The sequence below is a fragment of the Ornithodoros turicata genome, chromosome 2, assembly GCF_037126465.1.
Source record: "Ornithodoros turicata isolate Travis chromosome 2, ASM3712646v1, whole genome shotgun sequence".
Classification (NCBI taxonomy): Eukaryota; Metazoa; Arthropoda; class Arachnida; order Ixodida; family Argasidae; genus Ornithodoros; species Ornithodoros turicata.
Genome location: NC_088202.1, coordinates 146,245,325 through 146,258,228, shown reverse-complemented (window position 1 = coordinate 146,258,228; position 12,904 = coordinate 146,245,325). Strand labels below are relative to the sequence as shown.

At 49.2% G+C, this 12,904-nt stretch overlaps 1 protein-coding gene across 2 annotated transcripts; it reads left to right on the top strand.

Annotated features, from left to right (window-relative positions):
* The first annotated feature begins 4,343 nt into the window (after positions 1-4,343).
* On the top strand, positions 4,344-10,596 carry LOC135384227 (neprilysin-1-like). Of its 2 annotated transcripts, none has more exons than XM_064613437.1 (2): positions 4,344-4,537; positions 8,363-10,596. In XM_064613437.1, exons 1-2 carry the CDS (start codon positions 4,472-4,474, stop codon positions 10,526-10,528), a joined length of 2,232 nt encoding a protein of 743 aa, XP_064469507.1. In that variant the 5' UTR covers positions 4,344-4,471; the 3' UTR covers positions 10,529-10,596. The 2 variants fall into 2 exon arrangements, with proteins under 2 accessions (XP_064469507.1, XP_064469506.1); XM_064613436.1 differs by having other exon boundaries at positions 4,345-4,537; positions 8,360-10,596.
* Positions 10,597-12,904: the final 2,308 nt, after the last annotated feature.

Genomic DNA, 12,904 nt, shown 5'->3' with positions numbered 1-12,904 from the left:
AAGAGCATCAATGAATGAGATTTTATCCAGACTGTCCGCCAACAAGTTGGGAGAGAAGCCTCAGTGACCCGGGGTCCACGTCAGAGCTTCATCCGTGATGTAGCTTGGACTCAGGGCCTGCAGCAGCTGAAGCCACTCGCAGGAGGGGCTGGCTAGGGCGGTGATGACCCATAGGGAGTCGAACAAGAGCAGGGTATGCACGGGACACCATTCTGAGGGCCAGTATGGCGAAGAGTTCGCTCTCGAACACTGGAGTTGTAGTCTGAGAAGCGGATGGGCCAGTGACAGTCCAGCTGGGGGAAGACGGCGCCGGCACCCTCCAGCTGAACCGACACAGAGGCATCGGCCGCGACGACAAAGCGAGACGGGAACTTGTTGGCGTGCGCCGAGAGGTGACCTTCAAGCCCGGGAGACGGAGCGTAGGCAAGGCCGTGCTGGAAGGCGTCGGCAACTCGCATGGCCGTGGTCGAGAGGGAGTGGTGGACACAGGAAGAGCAGTCAGAGGGGCATTCAGAGAGGACAGAAGGGATCCGACAAAGACGACCTGCGGGGTGTCGGATTTTCGCCATCGCCGGGCGATCCACTGGGTCCGATGCCTGAGAGACTGGTTCCCCCTGGTTGGTAAAGGGCTCTGGCAGAGCGAAAAGAAAGTGTTCACTGTGAGTAGGCGGAACTAACCTTCAGAGGGGGAATGCGGGCTTCTGCACAAAGCGCCTGGTTGGCCGTATACTTGGGGAGACGTATGCAAAGGCGGAGGGCTCTTCTTTCTACGGCGAATAGCCTGCCCAGGCTATGGCTGAGGCCTGTTCAGGCTCACGATAGCCAGAGAGGTGCGAGAAAAAACATTTCCAAACTCAAGAATTAGCCGCATGTAGCACTTGTACAGGAAGAGCCGGGCGCTCCTGCGCATACCACAGCGGAGGATGGTGCCAATTGCGTTCGAAGCCTTCTGGCTTATGACTTTGACATGATGGCACCAGTGAAGCATGTCATCATACCGGACACATAAGTAGCGCAGCAGGTTGGTCTCGCGGATGCTCTGGCCGGCAACATTCAGAACGATGGTCAAGGCCAGTCCGGATATTATGGGGGAACAGCAGGACTGCAGATTTCTGGACGTTCAACGTGAGGTGGACGGAGCGCATCCAGGACGACGGCGCGAGGAATTACCTATAATAGTCACCGTCATAGTTCACGTGGGTTAGCAGACGACGAAACTCGAAGACCACGATGACTATTAGCGTCACCCAAGTGGCTAAAACCGCGATTTCCTAGCACTCGCGCGGCAACGGTCACGTGATCCAGGGCGGGCAATTTCTGTGCGCCAGGCCATCTTGACATGAAATCGCCAGACAAACCCGCCATAAGTGAACTCACCTATTCCCGCGCCACCCATTTGAAGCAGAAGAAGAAGAAGCGGTGGAGACTTGCAAGATGACGAAGAGACGAAGATCTGCGTTCGTTTGGCGCATATACTGTATATGTCATTAGGGATGTAGTTCCGTAGCCGGGCTTATGGCTTTTTCTTGAAGAAAAAAACAAACAAAAATATAAAAATAGCACCACTCGAAAGAGCGAAAAATTAGGCAATTAGGCAAGGAAAAACAACCTGGAATGTTAAAAAAATGTATAGAAATCGAACTCAACAGACTCTTTTTTTAACCAAAAAGTCCGCCATAAAAGGAGATGATGGCGTGAGCCACTAAGGCAGAATCGGCCAGGACAAATGGCGTAATTAGGCTAGATGAGACGCAGGTAACTAATGACGGGTGTAGTTCCGTAGACGGGCTTATGGATTTTTTAAATTAGCCATCGCGTTTGAAAGTTAAATAACGCTTGGGAATGAACTAGGGTGATGGATCGGGAAATACAAGAATTATGAAAAAGTGTTGGGTAGAAAGTTGTTTATGAGCGTTTGTAAAATACCATTCAAAGCCGTACATTCACAGTGGCGGCCTTGTTAGGCCTAACACAGGTGGAGGCCGCCATCTTAGTAAGGCAGGGGAGCACTAAGGGCCACCTGGGGAGTGAAGCATGTATGACAGAAGCCGTCTGCTAATGAATTTCGCGGTCTTTTACGATTTGAAAGAAGAGAAAAGGTTGTTCTGTTTTGAAGCAGGGGGGGGGGGGGGGTGGAGAAAAATTTGGCATTAGCCAATCTGGATCTAAAAGCACGTTGAAAGAGTTTTATTCAACAAAATACAGGAATGTCGAGTTAGGGAGGAAATGTTGAAAATAGAGATGAAAAAGTGAGAATGTGTGCTATTGGAGGCTGTGTTTATGCAGAGTGTCCGTGACTGTAATATGAGGTTTAGTGAGGTTAGGTCAGGCCAGGGTTTTACATATTTCACTTGCTGGAGGCTGTGTTTGCGTAGACTGTGCAACCATCACCAAGGTTAGGTCAGGCCAGGTTTCTACGTATTTCACTTGCCGGAGGCTGTGTTTGTGTAGACTGTGCAATCGTCACCAAGGTTAGGTCAGGCCAGGTTTCTACGTATTTCACTTGCTGGAGGCTGTGTTTGTGTAGACTGTGCAACCGTCACCAAGGTTAGGTCAGGCCAGGTTTCTACCTATTTCACTTGCTGGAGGCTGTGTCTGCGTAGACTGTGCAACCGTCACCAAGGTTAGGTCAGGCCAGGTTTCTACGTATATCACTTGCTGATGGAGGCTGTGTTTGCGTAGACTGTGCAACCATCACCAAGATTAGGTGGGTTGAGCCTTTGTGTTTGACGTGGTGAAGATGTATGTAGGGTGAGAGATGTGCACCTGAAGGGCTTGTCAGTGAGTAAAGCACTGGAAAAGGAAAATGTGCATTATTGTGGTTGACATTATTCCATAATGTGAGAAATATGTAATGGTAAGTACTCACCACAGCCTGCTGGAAGGTTGGAGTTGTCCTGGATGGCCTATCAGAAAACGAATTTGGTGTGTTCTTGAGGTGATGTTTTTTAGTCCAAACCTGGATATGCTACGCTAATGTCATGCAAAATGTTGTCCAATGTGTCCTGATTGTTGCGCCTGTAATCACGGCGCCATAAAAACTCTAACAGATGCTCCCCCATGCTGTCATTTTTGACGCCCCGCCTTGCCAATTGTTGTCTGAGGGGCCTCCACTGTGACTCAATTTGGTTTGTGTTGGCCCCTGTGTCCGGATCGATGTAGTTTAAGCTATGGTTGACTGTCAAGTGTTCAAATCCATTCTGATCGAGCCCCATGTAGCCTTTCCAGCAATCAGTGATTATTACAGACTTCTCTTCTACATTGTTTTTGATTTGCGATAGTAGTGTTATCGCATCGCGCTTGTTGTCCCGACAAACTTCCAATCGTAGGTCATTAGTATGGATGTCAATCATGCCAATTACCCATGTCCCCTCTACGAGCCTCCCCTTACTGAATTTTCGCCTCCCAATTTTGCATTCATCTACCTATACGACATGGCCAATCATGTCGCATACCATGGCCAATCTTCCCCATGTCCGAATAGGTAGTTTTTAGAATGTTACCACACAGCTCCCTGCAATAGTTGTACCAATCTGCGACAGTTTCTCGTGATGTTTTTTTGCCGTCGAATGATGACTCTATGACAGCCGTGTCGTAGTTGTAGTCCCTAGCGTAAGAGTAAGTCAGTGCTATCACCTGTCTTGCTGACATACGAGTGCCTTCAAGCCAGGTGTTCGCCGTCACTGATTGTCGAAAAGACCCATTATCCCCGGGATTTTTTTGCCACCTGAACTTGCCGTATTCACTTTCCAATAGGTTTACCGTTAGGACCGTGCCGCAGTAGGGACACTTTCGTGTTTTCGGGAGGATGCCGTTGGATTGGAGCCATTCCAGCGACGATTCCTTTGTCGCAAGTGCGACTCCGAGCTGCATCAGGTTGATGGGCATGGCGAGAGAGCGAATGCCTGCGTCCAACTGTTTGAGAATCGAGAGTACGAAGCGTGCAAGAAGCGTCTTCTGCGTTTGTCGTCTGCGGTTTTCGCGCCTTTTGCCTCCGGTGATTTGGCAAGAACGGGGCGCTGTCGCGCTTCCGGTATGAGACTTCCGTTCTTCCGCCGCCGATCATCTGTGTGCTTTTAGTGTGCTGTGTGTATAAGAAGAAGACGAAGAAGGTGGTATGACCCTTAGTGGATAACGGTGTATAAGTGTGGCTATCCTCCGCGAATCCCATACCTACCGTTAGTCCGACAAGCCTCAACCTCCTCCTCCTCCTCACATATATAGCTAGCGTTCAGGAAAATCCACGCCTATGATCCTCATCCGGTACTGGCCAATCGCCCTTAGTGGATAACGGCCATTTCCCCGAGGATGAAGAAGAAGAAGAAGTGAGGCTAAGGGCCATTTCCTTTGTGGCAGAAACCCTGGCCAATCGCCCTGTGTGGCTGGTGGCCACTGTTCCTAGTGGTGGAAGAAGAAGAAGAAGAATTCTTGTTCTTCTTCTCGGCCTCGGGGAGTGACCGTTCAAGAAGGGATGGCGGATTCGGAAGCTTTCATCGTTGTCCAGGAAGCCAACGGTTCTCCGTGGAATTCCTCAGAGGTATGTGCACAATCTTTTCTGTGACCTTTTTGGACGCCGTAGAACTTGGGTCCTCACTTTGAGGCGACTCATAGTTCCATTACCACTAGCGATATCGGGTCGAGTATCCCGCCTGGGCGATGGTATTCCCCAGTCACCGTCATTATAATAAAGAGGTGTAGCTCCGTATCGGGACCACTGACTTTTTAAAACAAGAATCAATAAAAACGAAAATCGAATGCTTCCACCTAAAAGAGGAACTGATTATGAAGGAAATTAAACGGGAATGACCCTCGTATATTGCGTGAACCGTATGCAATTTTAACGCCCGTGTCGTGAAGACCATCTTCTGACCTAACCGGTGGCACATTCTCATGCCCGCACCGCCTAGTGCGTGGCTGGAGGGCGTGCTCATCAAGTTTTATCCCATCGGTCGTGGGGAGCCGACAAAGTCACATTGTTGAGCGTCTACGACTCGGTTGTGCGATCGGTAATTGAGAAGGGGAGTGTTGTGTATGGCTCGGCGCGGCCTTCGGCATTGAAGGTGTTGGACCCTATCCACCACGAAGGCATCCGACTCTCCACCGGTGCCTTCCGGATGTCCCCTGTGGAGAGTTTGTATGTTGAGGGCAATGAATGGTCGCTGGAGAGACGGAGACAATTTGAACATGTGAAGGCTGCGCTAAAGTACAGATGCCAGGGTGATGACCCAGTTCTACACTGTAGTGTGAACCCCGCTCTGGAGTGAACCTTCCTTACAAAGCCCTCTGTTGTACCCTCGTTTCCGTTTCGTGTGCAGGCGGCTAGTTCCCGTGTGGGATTCAGTCCCTTTGACGTTCCCCTGCAGCAGGCAGTCCTCGATGCTACCCCTTGGCAGAGACACCTAATAAAATCCAACTTGAAAATGACACAGTTTGACAAACAATCCACACACTGTCATTCTCCATGACTTCGGGAACCACCATGCCATCTACACTGATGGGACCAAAGTAAGCAAGGGTGTGGCGGCCGTTGCCCTTGAAGGTGATTCTATTATGACTGCACGCCTGAACGCGAACGCCACAGTTTTCACCGCAGAGCTTTACGCGATGCTCCTGGCTATGCGGCACATTCAACAAAACGAGCTTCAAAATTCAGTAATTTACTTCGATTCTCTAAGCTCTGTGCGTGCGCAGCTCTAGGACTACCCTTCCAAGACATCCTGTCGGTGTTAAAGAGAGCTGTCTACGCACAGTGGCAGCAGGAGTGGGACATGAAAGTAAATAACAAGCTATTCGTCACACAGCCACACGTTTTCCCTCCGCATCGGACTGAACACATCAACAGATCCTCCCAAGTTCTTTACCCGAGATTGAGGATTGGGCACACATGGCTCACGCATCACCACCTACTCAGGGGTCAGGATCCGCTAGCTTGCGCGCACTGCGGTGACACCTTGACTGTCTTTGACGTACTGACATCCTGCCCTCACTTCGAACACCAACGCCAACAGTATTTCACCGCATTCTACAGATACCATGTCCCACTCCACCCTGCCCTTCTACTGGGTGACACTCCTCTTGTGCCGTTTGATAATGTCATCCAATTTTTGACCACGTGCGGGTTACTTAGTCATATGTAGGTGTTCAGCATTCCTCCGCTTTTAGCCTTTGTCACTCAACTAGATCAGCGTTTCCCAAACTTTTGGCGGTGACGGACCCCCGGAAGCGATGAGAACCAATTCACGTCCCTCCCCCCCCCCCCCACACACACAAATATACCGGTATACGTGCTGTGTACACTGCATTGCAGACTGCGTTTAATATGTGCGACAGGGTATAACAAGGAACGAAATAAATGGAATCTCTCAAGATTGATAATACCAAACAGAGGTATCATCTGTAGGGCCACCATCGCTGCAAGAGGTCCGCAGGCTGCCAAATATAAAATGCGCTAAACACAGGAACACTCTCAGTCAGTTCGAACTCGAAGCAAAACGATATGACGCACTGTATTTCCCATGCTAGCCAGTGCATAACCAGCAACCTCGTCAGCTGCTGCGTTCTTTCAATACAGCTTCAGAAACGATTCCGGACTGGTTTCTTCTTCTTGTTTGTATGTGTATGACTCGGACAAACGTGCATTGCAGGACTTTTCTATCAGAAATTTGAAGCTAGCCGTTGAAGCATGCTTGTAGCAATTTTGGAAGTTCTGGATGTTTGGAAATCGTGCAGCATGTACGAGCGCGTGTTTGTGGGGACGAAAATCCTCACTGAAATGTGAGAGACGGTCGCGGACCCCCACGGACACTCTCGCGGACCCCCAGGGGTCCGCGGACCACACTTTGGGAAACACTGAACTAGATCATCATGTAAATCTCTCATCGCTCGCACTTGCAGATAGCTATTAACTACCACACTCACTTGTTATTAACATTTGTTGTTGTTATCGTCCCACATATCTCCCACATCGTCTCTCCCATCATCATCTCCCACACACTTACCATTGTTTTGGCGCTCTTTGGCCTTTGTTGCCTTTGTGCCATTAAACGCATAATCTCTCTCTCTCAAAATGAATGGACCTGTCCGCTCCCGCCAACTTCCGGCCGCCGCTAGGCTGGCGCGGAGAAAAACGCCGCTCGCGTGGTCCGTGGACTTTTGGCACAAGCTGTACGTGACGTACAGGCGTCGCCACCCTTAACCGTAGCTGCTTGCATGGCAGCGACGCCTTGCGCCGATGCTGGGGTGGAGGGTCTAAGACCATGGTACACGTGCGCCTCCTTTCGGTCGGTTGAGCTCAGAGTAATCGGCATGGTACGAATGGATCACCTGCTGTATAGTATCACCTTACGCCCTCGCAAAACAGGCACCATAACCGCGCGTGTGCGTTATCGACCACGCTTTATCTAAATGCCGAAGGGCGAGCTTCAGGGGCACAATATTCTGAAATAAGTTGGAGGCATATGCAAACACTGTAGGCTCACCCATGTTTGCTCTGAGCGTTCTCTTCACTATGGTATGTGTTATCACAGAATTTTCGTTTGGTCACGTGTTTGTGTGGATGCAAATACGCAAAAGGAAACACCGATATTTTTGCTCGTATACTGATTCTCTTATCGCTGAAGTGTCCTGAAGTGATTCGTGCGTGCTTGCCATGCCCCCGCCGAGAGTGGGCGCTTGTGCACCAGGGCCCCAGAGTCTCCTCCCCAAGCAGCACAATGTACTGAAAGTCGAGTGCAATAGGGGTGGACGGGTATGTGGAAGGCCTTGAACAGACCCGTGAAACTAAAGAACATGGATAAGACACATACCGTCCACCCCTATTGCACTCGACTTTCAGTACATTGTGCTGCTTGGGTCCCCATCGACACATGGCGGCGCTGGCATGCAAGCAGGCCACGCGCTCCCGCGATACTGTTAAGGTGGGCGACGCCTGTACGTCAGAACGCTAGGGGAACTGAATGGCCAATGCTGGATAGTTTATTTGGTCACATGCCCGGTGTTCCTATATTTTTATGAAAGCGCTATAATGCGCGTGCTGAACAAGAACTGCAGAGAGTGGTACTTGTATTTTGTGTAAGGCTCACCACACTGCCGCGAAACAAATTCTGTTTCAAAAACAATCCAGGGAAAAAACGTGCTGACGCCAGGAATCGAACATGGTTGCCAGATATGCTACACCGCACTAGCACGCAGTTTCCCTTACGCCTCAAGTAATAGGGGGCCATTCCTGGTGTCAGCGCCTCTTGTCCCTTAGTTCTTCGAATTCGCTAATTTCTGGGCGTTTGAAACATAACGTGTCTGTGTCGTTGCTGCCTCGGTCACTTCGCGTTGTTTACGTCGTTTATAAATTCTCTCTTCCCAGCAGGGGACGACGGCCGGACAAGCCAGCAACAAAACCTACGCTATAGTGGCTTTGATGGTTTTCGCCGTCTTGGTCCTGGGCATCGCTTCAGCAGCTGTCTGGGTTCTGGTTAACAAAGAACAAAGTACGACGGAGAAAGCTCACACACCGCTATCTCCCGGAAACGTAAAGATTCGAAAACTCTCGCCGAAGCCGAGACCTCCTGAAGCGAACTACGGAGATTATGAAGATACCAACGCGACGCCCACGGAAAGAACCAGCCCGCTGAGCGAAGACGTCTGCGACAGCGATCATTGCCGGTACGTCCGCGAGTACTTTGAGGCTATCATAGACACGGACAAGGACCCGTGTGACAACTTCTACGCGTTTACCTGTGGCATGAGTGAGCAGCTGAGAAAGAGCGGCGTGTACGTAGATAAGAGGTATCAGAATGTTGCTACACGAAATTTGACTGAAGCTATACAGAAAAATTTGGAGAAAGAACACATTCCCGCACGTGGGAGAACTCCTTTTCAGCAGTCCGCAGCGCTGTTCAGACATTGCACCCAAGTTGACAAAAATGAGTCTGCGAAAGCCGCCTCAGACTTCTTAGCTCAACATCAGATGGATCCAAGAGGAAGCATGTCCTTTGACCCGTTGGACGTCATGGTTAAATTCATATTCGAAACTAACATTCCGTTAATTTTCAAGTTGGAACAAGAAGATTTCGGTTCTCCAAATTTTACGCTGCGGCAGATCACGAAGGTCTCACTGTTGTTGGAAGGTTCGAGTATAGGCGAAATCATGTCGGAATTATTCTTGACGCCCGTCAGCGATGACCTTGTCCAACGCATCACTGAGGCAGAGCACAAGAGAAGTGAAGTCAGCAACATGTCAAGAACTGGCAGCCCAGTGTCAAATGGCAGCAACGCTGTCAAGGTATTGGAGTTGGGGAAATTAGGTCTGGAAAACGGGGACGACACTCTCTCAAAGGCATGGACTAAAGCTCTCGAGCGCTACGAATCGTCTCGCCCCCTTCAAAACATGAAGATAAGCATGACCGAGGCCGACTTTCGATTTTTTCATCGCGTCTTCGGAAAACAAAGGCTCATTTCGGATGAGGAACTGAGATGGTTATTCGCCTGGAGATGCATCCTCTACCTCTATGAAGTGGCGGTGTACAAGACCTTCTGGTGCATTAACACGGTCCTCGGGGCCATGTCAGTCGCTGCGGGTTCTACAACGGTCTTTCCGATACTTGACGAAGAAACAGTTAGCGCTGCCAGAGAAGTGGCCGAAAGAATCGTGAACGAAATTAAAGAATCCTTTAAGACCTGCTCGTGGCTCGATGAGGAAACACGCTCCGGAGCCTTGCAGAAAATATCCAAGATGAAGGTCCGCCTGGGATACCCGCCTAAACTGAATACGTCCCAAAAAGTCGATGCGTTCTACAAGGACTTCCCCGACTTAAACGGCCCTTTTGTCCTGGATTATCTAAAGCTGAACGCATTTCAAACAAAGAAGGACTGGAAAGGTGCAGCGGATGGTTTCTCCGATTATTTCTACGACCTGGCGGTCCCTCTGAACGCGAACGAAGCCAATGGCTTCAACATGATTAGCTCCAACTTCATCTCAGTGGGTGTCCCTTTCCTCATGAAACCGCTCTTTAGCGCAGGTGGCCCCCCTGAGATCAACTATGGCATGCTGGGATTCATAACGACGCACGAGATAATGCACGGCTATGATCAAGGGGGCCGTCTCAGGGATGGCACCGGGGCCTTATCACCGTGGTTTACGCGGAAGAGTCTTGCGGAGTACAAGATCCTGGAGCGGTGCTATGTAGAACACATAGACAGTGTCCCGAAAGCGAGGGCACTCGTTGCTTTCGCGCAGGAATACCAGGCAGACGCCCTCGGCACTTTATCCCTCTTAAGGGCGTACCAGAAGGCTGCCAGAGAATCCAGGGTACATCTGGGTGACGTGAAAGGCCTGTCGAGAGATCAGCTTTTCTATGTCGCACTCTGTGTACAATGGTGCGGACTACCACCTACTACATCTGAGGGAGAGACACACCCACCTCCGGACGAGAGATGCAACGTGCCTCTCATGAACTCTGCGTACTTTAGCAGGGCGTTTTCTTGCCCACCCAACTCTCCGATGAATCCGCCGCAAAAATGCTTATTTTGGTGAATGGCGCGCTAAAAATGGGCGCCATTTCCGAACAATGCGGCGTTTATTAAAGCACGACCATCGACGGAGCTGGTCTCGTTATTGGTACAACGTTTTTGTGCTTTAATGACTCCAAGGTTTTTGTCCCAACTCCCATCCACGAGGGTGGTGAACACAGATTTAAGATTTCGGAGGGACACCCTAGATGTTCGAGTGCTCGGTTACATCCGCATGTAGTTTTTTTTTTTGGTTCGCGAGTTTCGAAATCTTGAAAAAACATTCCTGATGTGAAGGGGAAAAAAATTATAGGACTGTTACGACTGGTGTAATGTGAAATTCAGCATAAGCTGTGCGTGTGGTGAAATGAGGCCGGGTGAAAGAGCGTTGAGAAATCGACTCCCTGATTGACTGATTGATTGACTGGCTGACTAATCGGCCTGGATTGATTGACTGGATTGATTGATCGATTTATTTGTGGTCGCTCGCTGAAATTGTCGGCGAGATGAGCGGTGTCCTGAACGAGGGTTGTGCTGCCGCGTACGAGGCCCTGGTTTCGTTTTTTTGCTGCGCACTCTTCGTAGCAGTCGAAGAATCGCACAAAAACGCAGATTGGAGGAAACCATAACATGCCACCAATCTCTATCTCCGGCGTTGATGCAGTTCCAAGAACCTCCGTCTGACTCCACGGACCATATAACCACACGTGTGAGGTTTAAACACGGCAGCGCTATACCGTGCTCTGGGAAGACGAGGTTGGTGTACAACGAGACAAACAAGCACTACCGAAAGAAAAAAAACTACGAGGGATATACCACGATATCGCACCGTTTAAAATCCCACATGTTCAAAATCCCCGATTTCTACGTTAAAGATTCTATGTGAAAAATCGTGCGACGATAGCGTTGAATAATACTGACAAATGGCTCAGTTTTGCGTGATGACGTCTTTAAGAAGTGGTTGTCGTGAATAAAAACCAGTGTTTTTGGCGACCGTTAGGCTTAGCACGGCGGCCACATCAGATCGGCAGCTATAGTAGGAATTTGGTTAGGCTAAAAAAATATATATATAATTTTTTTTAGTGTTCCTGACGGGGCTATATATATAGGAGGCTCCGCGTAGTTGGGCACGTGCGCGCAAGGTTACGCTACAGCGTCGTTTGGAATTTTGAACGTATGGGATTTTAAAGGGCGGATCCTTAACGGCGGCATTTCGTGATATATACCCTCAAACTAGTATATCACTCTCACAACACGGCTTGACTGCAAAGCACGCAGCTAGCCAACCATCATCCCGAATGACATCGTTGTCTCTCTCTCTCCCGATTTGTTGAAAATGGGCTTATTCAGTTACACTAATCGTTTCAAAAAGGCTTTCCGCAAATGCGCAACAAACTTGAAGGCAAAGAATTCCAGTCAGGAATGCAGGACAACCGAGGAGAGTTTGCTTTAATATTCACTGTGACTAAAAGGAATATGTAATCAATGTGGATGGTACGGATGCGGTCAGACGAGAAATATGCGCGGGAAATGTACTCGTGTTGTTCATTTTAAAGCTGGTACAGCTCCGGTCAACCTTAATAATGACACTGGGGGGAAAAAAATCTCCGTTCTCATTTCTGAGTACGATAAAAGCCACCCTGAGGGCATGAGGGGGGAATAAAATCATCGGGTAAAATTGTCGCAATAATTTAGGTGGATTAATATTTCTTCAAGGCCTCCAGGGTCGCCGTAATCGCGCTCGAGAACGAGGCCATATTTTGTTTTTCTAGTGTTATTATTAAGGTTGACGGGAGCTGTACACATTCATAGATGGTCCCTTTTACTGTGAGTCCGTGCCAGAATAAAGCAAAATCATCCCTCGCGGAGTTGGAATGGTACCGCAAGGGAAGCGGATGTTAAATAAACTGTAAAGTGAAATTTTACCCCCCTGTTTCTGTGTGCGACCTGGTAGTGTTTGCCTGTGTGATGCCTCACATAGAGCCTAAGCACTCAAAGCGCGTTAATTATTACAGAGCATCAATTAGAAAAAATTAAATCGGGCGGCGGCGGGTTGCGCCCCGCAACAGCTAAAAAAGTCATGATGGGAGTATACTCCCGTCACGTGATAGCTAAGTAATACACAATGAACTTATGACCGACTACTAATCTCCAATAAACATTACTTTTAGAATCACAAGAATTACTGGGACAGTTCTTGAAAATATCGAAGAAACAGTATTATTAACAGTATTAAGAAACAGAGATTATCGGATAAAAATAGTTACCGCGATCAAAAGGCATCCAGAACGTCGCGCAGGAACAGCACCCGCATTGCTTACAAACCGTTTGGTCGCCGATCACGGGAACCGCCACTTTAAGGTCACGTGGTGCGCCTTGACGTTTGTTGCGACGTGCGACC

Excerpts from the sequence above, each read along its gene's own strand:
- LOC135384227 (XM_064613436.1), top strand. The coding sequence starts at position 4,472 with ATGGCGGATTCGGAAGCTTTCATCGTTGTCCAGGAAGCCAACGGTTCT. Across the intron at positions 4,538-8,359 it reads CTCCGTGGAATTCCTCAGAG|CAGGGGACGACGGCCGGACA; the intron begins GTATGTGCACAA and ends CTCTCTTCCCAG.